Below are 17,269 nucleotides of genomic sequence, written 5' to 3' on the forward strand. Positions count from 1 at the left end.
TCTTCCGCCAGTACATTTTGCCAGGTTTGACCTGCCGAAATTTAACAGCGGGTGCTAACTTTATCCACCTGATAATTACAGAGTACAAAAAACATCACATCACTTATAACTGCCATCCGTGTGCAAACATGTGTTTATGCAAAGATCGCAATTTAACAGGACAGCCATAATCAGCCCTTTACTCCCATAAGTGTGGAGCAGCATGCGTCTGGCGCACCCAGTAATCTGCATCACACATGGGGCCAGTAATGACCACTAACAGAAGCAGTTCCTTAAAAGCAGCTAACAAATGAAGACAGCCCATCTGTCAGGCACTTATCCTGCACATCGCGCATTATACTGCACCTTTAGAAGGAAGTTACTCTCTATGAGGGGCACTGAAGCGCTGGCGTACATGGACAACAAGCTTTATCAAATTATTACATGTTATTCAGCATCTTCCGTACTCAGACCTCAATTACCTTTATGATATGGTTACACGTCATGTATACCCTCCAATCCTAAAATCTCACATACCTTTACGGAATCGTTACAGGATTACGTTATTCAGAGCTTCCTGTCCTGAGACCTGACAGGGGTTGATGGAATGGTTTCACATTATATAGCATTCTCTATCCGCATCCTCACTGTGCTTTCATAAAGTTACAGATTACACGGCACCTTCCACAGCTCTTAGCAGAACGAATAAGCATCGGACAGCCCTTATCGTCAAATTTCAAAGAATGCTCCCATTTGGTTGGATGGATAAAATCAGTTGCCTTTACCCATCTAAGTTTGTAACATTCCCCTTGACCCCGCACAACATCCTTAATCCACCTCCCATAATGCATGCATCCTTCCATGAGTCTTTGCTACTTTGTTTCTGCTATCATCTCGTTTTGCCTTCCAACATCACTTCCTGCTATGGCATGCCGCTTCCTGCACCGCCTGCTCTCTGACTTCACTGCAACCTCAGACCTTTATTAGTTCTCCTGCAACAGGGATCCCCATAGGAGGAAAGGAAAAGGTTCTGTATAGTAGTTGCAGAAGGGGGCTATCAGCTCAAGTGAGCTCACCGACATTGCCTTTGTAGTACAGATATATCCCTTGATTTGTGAATTGGTCTTGTCAACACCAAATGTAAAATACACCCCGCTGCCAGTAAGAACAACCCCATTTCTGTTTTCCATCCATATGGAGCATAAGAGAGCAAGGAGATTATGCAGGGTATTGGGGTTAAAATAAGTTAAACATGCATTGGCAAGCCAGTTAGCCTCACTTTGCCACAGCATATTCACTAGTGGTATTGGTTTTGCCAATGCTTGTGGAACTGCTTGGGGAGAACATGCAAAGACAATAGCAGCAGGCTGTCATTTTGGAATGTTATTTTATATACTTGCTAGACGACCATCATGTTGTGTCTAAGTGGATCTTGGAATGGTAAACAATAAGTATACAAAATAACTTTCCAAGATGGCTGCCACACTGCTTCTAGACACAACATAGCAGCCATTTTAGAATGTTATAACATTATTTTGTATACATATTGTTCAGGGGCCACTTCTCCGCTAAGGCGGAGGAGCATTGCCCCACTGCACTCAGAACAGTGCAAAAAGGAACAAATAAAATGATAATAACTTTGTTATTATCATTTTAATTTTTGTAGCTGTGGGACTCTAAGTGCGTATGACGGTTTAGCCAGTCATCTTGGCCCGGTCAAACAGTCATGTACACTTTGCATGTTCCCCATCAGCCAGTAATGTATGGCCTGTTGGGGAAGATGCACAGGCTCCCTGTCCCCGGCTGAGAGCCGAACCACGACACTCGAACCAATCACAACACTGCATTGCAGCATTGTGATTTGATTGACTTAGGGGAGCCTGTGTGCTTCCTCCTTCCGGGACTCACCAGGAAGAGGAGCGATGGAGGAGAGACGACGGCCGTTGAAAACAAAGTTTTTTCATTTATTTTATTTTTTACCCACCCCTCCTCCCTTTGTACTTCAACCCCCCCCCCTTGAAGATCTTTCTGGATTCACTATGCTGTGCATTATTCCGCGATCTTTTGGTTGGGTCCGGATTCGTAGTCTTTTCTTTTTTTTTTTTTTTGTAGCCCAGGTGGGCGGCGACGACCCACCATTTGGTGCACCTCTCGTGACGTCGTCGTGCTTCCTGCAGAAGTCCCACCTTTGGGGCGCCATCTTCGGGTTCTTTTTTCCTTTCCTCTTTTTTTTTTTTAACCCTAGGCGATTGATTAATCCTTCTTGTCCATTTTTCTGTACGTTTTCATTTCTTTTGATCTTTTCCATTTTACCCCCTCTTCCTCCAGCCTCATCTTCCTGGCGGAGGTGGGTGGGTTCGCTAGTGAATCCAGAAAGATCTTCAAGCTGCAAAACTACACCGACAGGTAAGAAACTATTCGTTTTGCAGCGTGAATCTTTCTGGATTCACTATGCTGTGCATAGACTTTGTAGCGGTTTTCCTAATTTTGTGGCGGCTGGGTGGTAGATGAGCGTTGGTCGTTGAAAATGTGTTGAAGGACCTTCTGTCCAACCTGTGCTTCCTTGTTCATCTGAATGTCCACGCAGTAGTGTTTCGTGAACGTGTGCACAGATGCCCAAGTTGCCGCGAGACATATGTCCTGGATGGGCGTGTTCGCCAGGAAGGCCACGGTGGCCCCCTTCTTCCTTGTGGAGTGAGCCTGAGGCCCCTCCGCTAGCTCCTGTCCAGCCTGTTTGTGGCAGAATTGAATAGTGAGGGCAATCCACCTGGCGATGGTGCCCTTAGTCACTGGTCTACCCATGAAGCTAGTAGCAAAGGACACAAACAGCTGTTTCGACTTCCTGAGTTCCTTGGTTCTCTCAATGTAGTGCATCACCGCTCTTCTTGCGTCGAGGGTGTGCAGGGCCTTTTCTGCGTTTGAAGTCGGGTTTTGGAAGAAACTTGGTATCTGAATACTCCGATTCATGTGGAACGCCGACACCACCATGGGCATGAAGTGTGGGTCCGTCCTCAGGACTATTCTGTCCTTGTGAATCTGAATGTAGGGTTCCTGTAGTGTTAGTGCTTGAAGCTCGCTCACCCTGCGTAGTGATGTTATGGCCACCAGAAAGGCCGTTTTCATCGTCAACATCTGCAGTGTGGCCTTGTGAATGGGTTCAAACGGTGTCTTCATGAGCTCCGTCAGAACCACGTTCAGATTCCATGCCGGCGGCGGCAACCTTTTCGGGGGGGCCATCCTTTTGGCTCCTTCCATGAATCTCTTCACCACCTGCGAGGTGAAGAAACTTCCACCCTTTTCACCTCTGGTGTAGGCCACGATCGCCGCTAGGTGTACCCTTAGGGAGCTCGAGCAGAGGTTACTCTTTAGAAGGTGTGTGAGGTACCTCAGTACTGTTGAGTCTCTTGTCATTCTGTTTTGCAGGCCTTTTTCCTGCACCACACAGTGAATCTCTTCCATTTTGCGCTGTAGCATTTTCGTGTAGTTGGTTTCCTTGCCTCCCGTAGCACTCGCATAGTGCTCGGAGGCAATCTTAGGTGTGCGAACTCTAGGTCTTCAGGAGCCATGCCGCCAGGTTGAGGGTCTCTGGCTCTGGGTGCAGTACCTCTCCGTTTTGCATTGAGAGCAGGTCCTTCATCCTCTCGAACCTGTATGGATTGCCTTGTGCCATTTCTTGAATTTGTGAGAACCATGTCTGCCTCGCCCACTGCGGAGCCACTAGGATCAGAGTCATGTTGCTGGTTCTGCACTTGTCGAGCACTCTGTGCAACAGGGGTATCGGTGGAAAGGCGTAGGCAAATGTCCTCGACCAGCTTATCCATAGGGCATTTCCCTAGGATTGCTGATCTGGTTGCCTGGACGCGAATCTTTGGCATTTTGCATTTTGGCGTGTTGCAAACAGGTCTATTGTGGGAGTTCCCCATCTCCGGAAGAGTTTCTCCGTTTCCTGGCCATTGAGCTCCCACTCGTGCGATGCCGAGGTCTGCCTGCTTAGCCAGTCTGCCTCCACATTGTCCTTCCCCGGTAGGTGAATTGCCAGTAGATCTATCCTGAGAGGTATGGCCCATCTCCAAATCTCCTGAGCTAGAGAGGAGAGAGGGAACGACTGTGTCCCCCCTTGTTTGTTGATGTAGAACATTGCCGTGGTGTTGTCTGTTTGAACCAACACCCTCTGGTTGTACAGGTGCCTCTGGAATGCCTTCAGGGCTAGCAGGATTGTTTTCAACTCGAGGCAATTGATATGGCGAACCGCATCTGCTGGAGCCCACAGACCCCTCACTCCGAGGTTGTCCATGTGCGCTCCCCATCCCTTTTGCGATGCGTCCGTGGTAATGGTCATTGTTGGGATTGGTGGTGTCAGGCTTCTCCCTGCTGTCATGTTGTCTCTGTTCCACCAAGTTATCTCCTCCTGCACAGCGTGCGTAACAACCACTAGATCCTCCCAACTTCCGTTTGCTTGTGACCATTGCTGTTGTAACCATTCCTGGAATGGTCTCATGTGCAGGCGTACATTCGGCACCAGCTGGATACACAACGCCATCATCCCCATCATCTTGCTCACTGCCCTCACTGTCAGAGCTCGCCCCTTCTGGTAGAGCCGCGTCTCCTTCAGCAGTGCATCTGTCCTCCTGTCGCTGGGCACTACTGTACTGTTCAGGGAGTTGATTTTTGCCCCCAGGAAAATCTTCACCTGCTCCGGTTCCAGCGATGACTTCCCCCAGTGAATCGAGAACCCCAGATTCGTGAGAGTGTCTATTACGCGCTTTGCGTGCCTCTCGCACTTCTCGCGTGAGTTTGCCTTGACCAGCCAGTCGTCTAAGTAGGGGTAGACATGGATTCCCTGTCTTCGTAGGTGGGCCGCGACCGCCGACAGGCATTTTGTAAAGACCCTTGGCGCCGACTTTAATCCGAAGGCCAGGGTTGTGAACTGGTAGTGTTCCTGGTCGATGTTGAACCTTAGAAGGCCCTTGTGTCTTCTGTTCATTGGGATGTGCAGGTAGGCATCCTTGAGGTCCACGGTGGCCATGAAGTCCCCGTCTCTTATTTGGGGCAGCACCTCCTGCAGCGAAGTCATTTTGAACGTCTGCGTTTTGATGAACTTGTTTAGGTAACGCAGGTCCAGGATGGGTCTGAGGTTTCCGTCTACTTTCGGGACCACGAAGTAGTTTGAGTAGACCCCTTTGTTGCGTTCTCTGAACGGCACTGCCTCTATGGCTCTCTTTTCTAGAAGTTTCCGTGTTTCTTCTCTGAGTAGTGCCAGTTCATGGGCCGATCTCTGTCTTCCCTTTGGTTTCCTGTTTGGAGGTCTTTTCTCCAAATCTACGCAGTATCCGTACTGCATGATGTTCCGTATCCACTTGTCTGTGGTTATACGCCGCCACTCCTGAAGGTAGAACCTCAGTCTTCCGCCTACTGGTGTTGTATGCTCGTAGGCCTTTGAATCTTCTCTTCCCCCTGATGCTAATTTTTTGCGCCTCACCCTTGGGGGCATGTCGAGGGTAGGCGTCCTCTTGCGTGCTGAGTCACTTTGATGAGGGCTGGTCCCCCCCTCTCCTCCTTTGGCCACGTCCGTTCCCTCTCCCGCGAAAGGACTGGCCCCGAGGTTGGTACTGCCAGTTTTGCTTCTGTTGACCTTGTCCGTGACTTTCACCCTGCTGACCCTGTTGGAACGTCTGGTGCGACGGCCCCTGCTGGCTTCCTCCCCTACCGTAGGGTCTCCTCGAGGGATTGCCTCGCCTCATTCCCCTCAGCTGTAGGGCCCCCATGGACCTCGCCGTTTCGTTTTCTTTTTTCAGCTGGGTGAGCTTCTCGTCTACTGTTGCTCCGAACAGTGTCTCTCCGTTGAACGGGGTGCCAAGGATGTTGTTCTGCACCTCCGGTTTGAATCCCGAGATTCTTAGCCATGCATGTCTTCTCTCGGTGACCCCTATGGCTATGAGTCTTGCTGAAGTCTCTGCCCCGTCCAACGCCGTCTTTATACAGGAGTTGGCGATGTTTTTGCCTTCGTCTATCAGGTGTGAGGCTCTCTGGCGGTATTCTTCGGGGAGGTGCTTTACTAGCTCCCCCATCTCGTCCCAGTGCTGGTACTGGTGTCTATTGAGGAGTGCATTGGAATTTGCCATGCGCCAGTGCATTGCGGCGTTCCTCTCGACCTTTCTTCCTGTGAGGTCTATCCTCCTGCTCTCTTTATCAGGTGGTGGGCCCAAAGTTGCTGGTACGTTGGCCCTTCTCCTGGCCGTGGAAGCTATGATGGAGTCGGCGGTCACGCTACCCTTGATGTAAGGGGGGTCCAGGGAAGAGTGCTTATACTTCTTCTCTGTCCTGGGCGTGATCGACCGGCAGGTCGCTGGTTCCTTGAAGGCTTCTCTCCCCTGATTCATCACACTTTGTAGCATGGGGAGGAACTGGCTCCTTGTCTGGATGGGGAGCAGGGTCTCGAGGAGAAAATCGGCTTTCGGCTTCTCCTCGTCGAGTTTGACGCCGAAGGCTGTTGCTGCGCTCCTGACCACCATATTGTACACCCCGATGTCATCGGGTGGCGAAGGCCTCGAAGGGTACGTGTCCACGGGCTCCTCTGGGTTTTCGGTGTCGAGATCCTGCCATTCGATGTCGTGGCTGGTAGATGGCGCCGAGCCGTAGAACGACTGTTGGTCTTCTTCCTCGGCTTCTCCGTCATAATAGGTCTCGTCTTCCTCTTCGAGATCCCTTGTTAGGCCCTCGGTGTCGAATTCGTCCTCGACCTCGACGACGTCCGCCGATGAAACCGCTGGAATCTTGAATTCCTTCATCTTGGCGTCGAACTCCTTCTTCCTTTGAAGGATGTTCTCCATTTCGGCCTCGAGCCGCCTCTTCTTTTTCTCCATCTCGGAGATGCTTTCGGCGTCGACCGCGGGTCTTTTCGACGAAACTTGCGTCGACGTCGACCGTTCTTTCAGCGTCGATCGGCCCGTTTCCTGGGTTGTCTTCGACGACCCTTGCTTTTCGGCGTCTTTCGGCACCAGGGACTCCTTTTCGAAGGATCCGCTCGGCCTCTTGTCCATGGTTCCCCCTTTGGTCGTCGAAGTTTTCAGGGCCGGGGCTCCCTTCGTGGACTTAGACTCTGATTTTCTCGAGTCACCCTCGTGTTTTTTCAAGGTACTTTCTGTTTTGCGCTCGACGATTCTCTTACCTCGTCTTCATTTTTCTTGTCGGTCTCTACGACCGTGAAGTTTTCGGCTGTCTCGGCGACGTTGTCCTCGTCGTCCGTGGAGAGGCCCAGATCGTAGAGCGACGGGGCCTTACCCTTGCCATCCATGCTGGTGTTGGCTCTTCTCTGCCGATCTCTCACCCGGAGCGTCTTCGGCGCGAAGGCTGAGCAGGCGTTGCAGTCCTTACTCTGGTGTTCGACCGGTAGGCAGAGGTTGCAGACCGGATGCTGGTCCTTCTGCGCAAACTTGTGGTGGCAGTTTGGGCAGAACTTGAATGGCGTCTTGTCCAGGGCCTCTGAGTGCGCATTCTCCAAGGTTGAAGAAAAGGGCGCTGAACCTCCTTTCTTCGCGCTCCTGATGAAATCTCTTCCTTTCCTGTGATATCTTCTTAGTATTTATCAACGAAACTCGCTTTTCTTTCTTCTTCCTTCGATTGTAATTCTGGAGCTTCCCGATGACGATCCAGACCCAACGGCGGAAAAAAGAATCTGAAGATGGCGCCCCAAAGGTGGGACTTCCGCAGGAAGCACGACGACGTCATGAGAGGTGCAACAAATGGTGGGTCGTCGCCGCCCACCTGGGCTACAAAAAACAAAAAACAAAAAAAAAAAAAGAAAAGACTACGAATCCGGACCCAACCACAAGATCGCGGAATAATGCACAGCATAGTGAATCCAGAAAGATTCACGCTGCAAAACAATATGGACACAGGGCAAGGGAGAGACATTGAGGATGGCTGGGGAAGGAGAAATGGAGGATTGCAGGAGATGAGGGGGTGGAGAATGCGACAGGGAGAGAGAGGCAGGGGAAGGAGAAGACATGCCCTCCCAATAAATGCTAAAGCTCAAACAGCACCAAAAAATGCAAATGGAAACAGATTCTTGATGTCAGCAGTAGAAGGATAGAAAAAACCAAACAAAAAGTAGCGTAAAAGGTAAACGCTAGGTAAATGCTTCAGGGGTAGGGCAAACACAAGAAAAGGGAGAAAAACCAATAGATAAGAAAACTATACAACAATAAGCAAGGGGCAAACCCAAAGCTTACTCTAAAAACATTTTAAAGTACTTGTTACAATGCCTTCTGTTTCAGAGAGCTAAAGTGGTCTATAGTGGAACTGCAAAATGGACGGACTGAAAGAGCCTGACAGTCTTCTGCCATCAAATCCGAAAGAACCATAGCAGCCATCTTGGAATTGCTTGATTTCTCACTGGAGATGAAAGAACCATAGCAGCCACCTTGGAATTGCTTGATTTCTCACTGGAGATGAAAGAACCATAGCAGCCATCTTGGAATTGCTTGATTTCTCACTGGAGATGAAAGAACCATAGCAGCCACCTTGGAATTGCTTGATTTCTCACTGGAGATGAAAGAACCATAGCAGCCACCTTGGAATTGCTTGATTTCTCACCGGAGATGAAGGAGGAACTGGGCCAAGCCTTTTACCTGTACCCTAGTATTTTCTCTTCACATTCCAATATGATTTGCGAACCTCTGTAAATTATTAGCGAAGACCAATCCCCAGAGGTAAATGCAGGCTTAATTGGTTAGCAGAACTCTTGGTTGAGATCAGGAGAGCAGAGAAAGTGAGAGAGAATAGAGAAAATAACAGGTAACTTTGCAATATGATGCAATATTGCCATGAGGGGTTCTAGTGACATCACGAGCAACAAGGCCGAGAGGTTTATAAATGTCACCGGAACCCCAAGATGGCAATGTAGAACCATATTATGCATGGTACCCATTTTGTATTTTATATAATACATGTTAATTTGAGGGAATTCAACTTGAAAAAGCTGTTTTCTTCGAAGCGCAGCTCGCAATGGGACCTGATTGAAACTGTAATGTTGAGGCTTTGTTTGACTATCCTTGAATAACCTGGTAATCCAAAAACGGTGAGGGTCAGTGAATTTAGGCGATTCTGTGACTGCTGCGTTTACCATATAATTATCGATTTACTACATTTACCACAACATTTGCAGATGTCAACAAAAATTGTATTTTCTATCTCAAAATGACAAAAATAATACGGACAAAATGTTTGCTAATTTGCATATTTTCCCACTTATTTTAATGACCTTGCCGCATTCTCTGGCCCTACATGCCACATAACACTATTAGCCCTTAAAATGTTACAGCTCTGCAGACTGGTTTGGGGGCTGACATTACGACGAAATTCCTATTTCGCAGAAAAACAACAAATATTTCCCATATTCCCCGTTTCCAGTGAAATATTGATTTTCAAATTAGTGCATTTTGTGCAACAAAATATGTAAATAGTCTGTCTATCTATCTCACAACCCAGAAAGAGCGCTGCCAGCGTGCACCGCATCGGAGAGGGTGCACAGCAACACAAGAAACCGCCTTTCCTGTTCTTTATCAACATGGCCCTCTAAGTTGGAATCCAAAACAGAGATGCTGCCACCCACAGAGGCTACAGAAGTGCTTTCTTATTTCTCCATTTGCACACAGATGGATTAACTCGTTTCGGCCACAGAGCAGTGAAAAAGGCGACTCTGTAGCCAAAATGCGTTAATCCCACTGAGTGCAGATGGAGAAATAAACTAGCATTTATGTAACTGCTATGGGTTCTCTAGCCTCTGTTTTTCACATCAGCTAAGGAGAACATTTTGGGCAGTTTAGTTAATGACTGAGTGATATAAAAAATATATTAAATAAGCAAACGTACTCACCTCAACAATGAGTTGCCACAAAGAGAGCTTCAAATGACTGACCCTACTAAGACATCAACATACCTTTTACGTCAGAGGAAAGGCAGAGGGCATACCTGCTTCAGTGGAGCTGATGACACCTGGCTTGCTCTTCACGGCGGTCGCTTGGTTGTCGCTATGCCGCTGGAGGGGGTTCCCCATGCTGGCCCTGGCTTGGCACAGCTTTTTCTGCATCTTGTTTCCTGTGTTGCTCTCTTTCCGGCGGAAAGGGCTGACAGTCGGGGGCAAAGTCTTGCTTTTCGCCTTCTGTTTCAACTGTGACACTTTGCGGTCAAGCTTGGACACCATGCTGCTCTCTGAACTGCTTGCAGATTTGCACGTCACACTAGCCTTTTAAAAAAATTAAAAAATAATGCAAGGGCAGAATTAATATAAAGGTGAATTCTTCATAGAGCTGGTAATGTCAAGGGTTAGCTTGTCTCAATGTTTTGACAGAGAAACGGTGTCACCTGAGTCACTTCAAGCAACCATGGCTCAGTGCTGAGTCATAAAGACACAGGTGAGGCATCCTCTATGCATAAAAGTGTCAGTCGGGACGAGCAATTCCAGGATTCAATAGCTGTGTGAGAGGACTGACCAGGAAAATACAAGCCAAATGAGGTCAGCATCTACACTGTCCAAATGCACTTCACAAACATTTGCAAAGACACTCCCCATGTACATCTGCACATTGAGCTTGATGCCCAACGATCGAGTTGTAAATAGTGTCGACAGCATTAAAAGTCCCCGATTTCAACGGAATTAGTGCAGATAATAAAGACTCTGCAATCTATTCACAAATGTAAACTTACACATGAGTAAATCGACACATGTTTATTTAAACTTACACTTTTCAGTAAATGTACTTCTTTTGGTTATTCACCATTTCCAAGTGTAAACTTACTCTAAAGTGTAGATTTGCATGTCTGCACCCTCATGAACTAGTGAGTGGAGCCTAATCTACAACTCCACACATTTAGCGGAGATCTCCACCCGCAGAGTTTAGATCTCCCTATGGTAAAGTATAGGGAAAAGTTTCAAAGTTTATTAAACGTAAAAAAAATGTTTAATACTTTTCTGTTAATGGAAAATAAATTAATAAATGTATTTTGAACCTAGAACAAATTAAAAGAACATGTTATATGTGTAACTTAATTGTAAATAATTAACTATATTTTCAAGATTATCCTTAAATTTTTTTAACATACAGTAAAATTCATATTTACAAACAATGTATATGGTATGTATAGAATTTATCACAAATATTTCTGATTATTTAACTTATATTTAAAAAATGTAATATGTGCTGAAATTAAAAATTTTACTACACTTTATATAATTAATATATATATTTATAATACATATGCATATATATTTAAGTCAAAATTATTTGTATTTAGCTAAAATGATTTCCTTTAGGGTTTAATTTAAAGCCCCTTCCTCCATTGTTTTCTGTGGAAGGGAGTTGCAGTACCCATGTGTGGTGCTGAAATTACCCCAGGTTAGGGCAGGAGCATATTTAGTACTGTTTTGGACCTTTTTAGCAGTAGGAAGCGCAGTTTTTGAATAGCAAAAGATGTACTCTTTTGTGGGTAGCTGTCTGTCCATCACTAAACCCTTTATTCCTCCCTAACCTCCACCCCACATTTTGTAGAAAGTACGCCCCACTTTTCAACCACTCCCATGGGTCTCTTCCACATTTGCTACAAAATAGTACACTTACATGTGTGGAGATCTTCCCCTAAAAACCATAGGACAGCTGGAGGAGGAGATGTTCACTGGTAGGTTTAGTGAATAGTATTTAGTAGCGCTTTAGTAATACTACTATAGGACTACTAAATGGACTACAAAATGCACTTTGTGAATTGGGCCCTTAGGAGTGAAAAGTATTATTTTTTGCTTATTACAAAATTTTGGAACATACCTATACAGCAGCTGTTCTGTGAATGGCATAACATTATAGGTATAATTTACACAGTGAATCAGGCAACCTGACATAAATTTCCACATTGCATAACTAAACATTGCAGCTTTCTTCCTGAAAATCCAGCCAAAGTAAATTTCCCAGGATCACGCTATGTGGAAAAGTGAGGAAGCAGGGATTCAAGCTCATATCATATACTGCCATAGTGTAGAACTCAAACACCTGGACTCCTCTCTGCCATAGCACCGAGGCAGCAACCTCACTCTACAAAACCCCTTAGTTTTCATTAAAAAAAATGTGTAGGTAGCCCGATGACAAAGAGAAGGCAACACCATTGCTGAAGTTACAAAGGTATCCTGGGAAATTGATGCAAGGACGAGTAGACAGTCCCTGAGATAGGGGGACATGGACACTGGTAGAGGGACCTGGACAGCACACGCAGAGATACAGACAGTGCATCATGGAGAGCGGGTCAGGTGGACACGAATACCTGCAGGGCATCCTCGTACTGGACCAGGGCAACAGGGATACGGGGACATGAAGACATTGACAAAGGACTTGGGAGACACAGACCAGCATTGTGGCAGAAGAACAGGGAGACACAGACCAGCACTGTGGCAGAGGAACAGGGAGACACAGACCAGCACTGAGGCAGAACAGGGAGACACAGACCAGCACTGTGGCAGAGGAACAGGGAGACACAGATCAGCACTGTGGCAGAGGAACAGGGAAACACAGACCAGCACCGTGGCAGAACAGGGAGACACAGACCAGACTGTGGCAGAACAGGGAGACACAGACCAGCACTGTGGCAGAGGAACAGGGAGACACAGACCAGCACTGAGGCAGAACAGGGAGACACAGACCAGCACTGTGGCAGAGGAACAGGGAGACACAGATCAGCACTGTGGCAGAGGAACAGGGAAACACAGACCAGCACCGTGGCAGAACAGGGAGACACAGACCAGACTGTGGCAGAACAGGGAGACACAGACCAGCACTGTGGCAGAGGAACAGGGAGACACAGACCAGCACTGAGGCAGAACAGGGAGACACAGACCAGCACTGTGGCAAAAGAACAGGGAGACACAGACCAGCACTGAGGCAAAACATGGAGACACAGACCAGCACTGAGGCAAAACAGGGAGACATAGACCAGCACTGTGGCAAAAGAACATGGAGACACAGACCAGCACTGAGGCAGAACAGGGAGACACAGACCTGCACTATGGCAGAGGAACATGGAGACACGGACCTGCACTGTGGCAGAGGAACAGGGAGACACAGACCTGCACTATGGCAGAGGAACATGGAGACACGGACCTGCACTGTGGCAGCGGAACAGGGAGACACATACATTGACACTGCCTTGGGGGTTTAATAACAGGATGACAAGAGACATCACACTGAGTAGAGAGAGAGAGAACAGACCCCAGGAGAGGGTCAGATGATTCGAAATAACGAGAGGGGCCAAAACAGTTCCAGAGAATAGCCCGTGAACATCTGGGCTTCAGTTCTGAGCAGAGGCAGGGCCACCACATGCTGGTGCCACAATGCGCAAAAGTGAGCCGCCCGCCCCAGGAATCCTGAAAGAATTCCACCGGGTGGATCGATACCTGCAGAATATATAGCTATGGGCAATCTATGCCCTGGCAGAAAATCTCCTCCGCCTTGCATCGAGGCATGGGCTTGGTACAAACACAGGTTCTTCCCATGAATGTCCATAATAAAATATCGTCAACAATAAACGAAGTACATTGTAGAATTGAATCCCTCTGCGCCTTTCTAAAGCACTGTTAGGTTCGCCTGCGTTTATCCCTATGGCGTTCTGATCAGCCTCTTGGCCACAGGCTCAGGCAGAAGGCGAGCTGAGGCCCAAGAGGGCCACCTCGCGCGACCTTACCTCGGATCCCACCAGGCTTCCGTAGCTGCCCTCGGAAACGTTGCATTTTTTCCTCTTGGGCTCCTCGTCGCTCCTCGGTTCGGAGCACATCCGGTTCAAGGTGCTTTTAAGAGACCTGTTAAATTGTAAGGAGAGAGACACGTGTCAAGGAGAGAGGGCACTGCTAAAGGTGCCAGAGAAAGAGGGCACGGAAATCACAAAGACTGTTCACAGATCACGGATATAGTTTACTTACACACCATGCCAGCAGGGATGTTAAAGTTTCAGGTTAGTAAACCACAAACGTAATCGGTCGCGAGCTAAGGCTTTACAACAGAAGGGAAGAAACGCCTGGCTAGTTACAAAACGATTAATTCAATGGGTGGAGCGCCTGCTGCGGAGATCTGTCTGAAGCCTGCTCGACGTCACTAACTCCTCCGCGTTTAGGGTCAACTCTGTCGAAGTCAGTAGCATGGGTACCGCTGAGGCAGGAAATACCCGCTGTAATTCAAGCGCCAAGAAACAATGTAGTTCCGGTGTACACTTTAAGTACAATGTTATTAATTTGAGCCCCAAATGGGCTATGGGGTTTGAACTAAAATGAGTGGTGGACAGGGACGCTGTAGTGTATCCTTCCAGAAGAAAGCTGCAGACGTTGAGTAATCAGTACTTGAAGCTCCCAAAAGTAATCAAATTGCCTCTTTGGATTACGCTTCAGGAGAGCAATGCCCCATTGCAAACTGTTACAAGGGAATGGATGTGACTACTTAATACAACTAATGTTTTGAGAGGCGTGCATGCAAATTGCCGTCTTCTGGCCCATATTACCAAGGTGAAATGGCGTTCAATTTGGCCACGAAGCCCTTGACTACAGAGTCCAAACGGATAACGCGGCTATTATGCTAATATATGAACGGGTTGGCATTTGCGTTGCCTAATGGGCGAGCGAGGACCCATTACTGACAGCGACTTATGAAAAATGGGCGTCCTTTTGCATCCGCCACTGTATATAAAACCAGTAATTTCTGCCTCATTTTAAAAAGTGCTTTTGGTATTGTCATAGCAGGCAGTAAATCCCGCCAGGCAAGGGAGGCTCACTCTCAAAGAGCCGCATCCTTCAGGCGTATTTACACCATTATTATAGGTTGTATTTACAACTGGTTGCAAAAGGCTTGACAAACTCTGATGTCAGCTGTAAACGAGAAAATAAGACGTTTCCATGAGAGAGACAGGCGGGAGGGGTGGGACAGAGTCAGTCACATTTAGCAGTTTCTGAATAGATTGTCAGTATCAAAATATGACTTCCAGTTGCTCAGTAGATCGGGTATTGGGGGAAGTCTACGGGAATACGTCACAACATTTCCACGCATCTGAACTCAGTTTAGGGATTCCAAAAAGCTATTTTTGAGCACAAACTGTAGATTTGGATTAGCACAAACAGAACAAAGGGCAATGTCCCCCGTTAGTACCTTTGTGTAGCCATCCTCTGTGTGTCTGAGCTGTGTCTGCAATGCTGAGAGTGAATGATGTAATCGAATCTTGGTGTGTGGTCTGCAGTGGAAGCCAGGAGACGGCCAGCTGGATTAAGGACGTTGCTCTGACAGGATATACTTGCTGGTGCTGTAAACTAAGGGCCTCACCACCATCTTCAACGCATCTATCTCCACGGCCATCTTCCCCGAAGAATGGAAACACGCAGAAGTCAAGTCACTTTTCAAGAAACCATCCAGTGACCTCAAGAACTACTGTTCCGTCTCTCTGCTCCACTTTCCAGCCAAGGTCCTTGAAAAGGCCATCAACCGCCAACTCACGGAACACCTGGAGAACAACAGTCTTCTGGACACCTTTCAACCAGGATTCTGCAGCAATCACAGCACAAAAACCGCCCTGATCACTACAACTGATGACATCAGAGCCCTCCTGGACCAGGGAGGAACTGCAGCCCTGGTGCTCTTCGACCTCTCTGCGGCGCTTAACACTGTATATCCCTAGACTCATATCAAGAGGCTTCTCCACATTGGAATCCAAGGAAACACCCCCTTTCACCTCAGAACCCAAGAACATCATCTGCGGCGTCCCTCAAGGCATGTCATTCAGCCCCACACTGTTCAACATCTACATGATGTCACTAAACATCATACCCTACGCCGACAACACCCAACTCATCTTCATGCTGTTGGAAGACCCCTCCACCACCATGGCCAACTTCCACAGATGCATGACAAGCGTCACCGACTGAATGAAAGACAACTGCCTGAAACGAAACACAGACAAAACAGAAGTATTGATCTTCGGGAAAAACACCTTGTCATGGAGCAACTCCTGGTGGCCCTCTGAACTTGAAACCTCACCCACTCCAAGAGACCATATCTGCAACCTATGCATCATTCTAGACAGCAATCTCACCATTCAAAACCAGAGCAACGCAGTCTCTTCTGCCTCATTCCTCACCCTTCAGATGCTCCAGAAGATCTTCAACTGGCTCCCCATCAAAACAAGAAGAACCGTCACTCAAGCCCTAGTCATCAGCCAGCAGGACTATTGCAACACATCCTATGCGGGAATCACTGCACACCTCCTGAAAAGGCTGCAGACCATATAGAATTCTGTTGCAGGACTCAACCTTGACCTCCCGAGATGAACCCACATCACCACCCGCCTCAGGAAGCTTCACTGGCTGCAAGTTCAGAAGATATGTCGATTCAGGATGCTGAGCTACACTTACAAAGCCCTCCACAACCAAGGACCAGCGTACATCAACCACCGCTTGAACTTCCTCCAACCAACCAGACACCCTAAAGCTAACGAGACATATTTCATAGAAGTGAAGGGGATTAGCAACATTTCCGCTGCATTAGACCTTGATTTAAGCATTGTCAGAGAAGCTAGCACCTTAGCATCGCCTCGCCATCAATTAAAAGGAGAACCCACCGACCCATGCCAGAATCCACGCCTTGGCTTGCAGCCTAACATGCTCCTATGTTTATATTGGCTGGTTGTTTCAACTAGAGTAGGTACTGAGGGACAGTGGTATTGGGTCCAATCAGCTTCTTGCTGATAGTAGCCTCATGCCATTATGTCACCCTTTCAGGACCTCATGATGTTTCTGGGTGGCTTCCATGTGCCACAAATGCACAACAGACACGGGGGACGTGGGTGATCTGCAGGACTTGGACTTTCTGTGACCTACACACAGTATCCTGGGAGCCGTCACCCCAAATAAGTGGGCATTCCTTAGGATCACAATGTGTGCTAGCATTCTAGGGCAATAATGAAATCCTGTGTGTTCCTTCGGCTGAATGTGGTTCACAGCCAAGGGAATCTACAAGATTCTGCTACAGCAGGAAAGAAGGTTATCCCTAGTGAGTCTGAAGTCACCCAGACCTGCAGAATCACTGGGATTGTTTTTTTCCCTTGAAATGCAGTGCATGCGTGTCAGTGTGATGGAGGGTGGCGTGTCAGAAATTACCCAAATCTCACAAGCGGGCGCACACAGTCCCATGGTGGCAGCCACAAGCTCCATTTGCTGCGATGCGGACTGCGGGCCAGACTGGCCGAAAAAGGACGCCAGCATGATGATGATGGGTGC

At 47.8% G+C, this 17,269-nt stretch overlaps 1 protein-coding gene across 5 annotated transcripts in view; it reads right to left on the minus strand.

Moving 5' to 3' along the window:
- Nucleotides 1-17,269, minus strand: part of BAHCC1 (BAH domain and coiled-coil containing 1) — a 411,074-nt gene that overhangs the window by 52,392 nt on the left and 341,413 nt on the right. For all 5 annotated transcript variants that reach the window (XM_085617382.1, XM_085617383.1, XM_085617381.1 and 2 more), the window contains 2 exons: nt 13,702-13,816; nt 9,952-10,225 (listed from right to left, as the gene is read on the minus strand). In XM_085617382.1, coding sequence (XP_085473508.1) covers nt 9,952-10,225; nt 13,702-13,816 — 389 coding nt within the window. The remainder of the gene's footprint in view (nt 1-9,951; nt 10,226-13,701; nt 13,817-17,269) is intronic.

The sequence above is a fragment of the Triturus cristatus genome, chromosome 7 (assembly GCF_964204655.1).
Source record: "Triturus cristatus chromosome 7, aTriCri1.1, whole genome shotgun sequence".
Classification (NCBI taxonomy): Eukaryota; Metazoa; Chordata; class Amphibia; order Caudata; family Salamandridae; genus Triturus; species Triturus cristatus.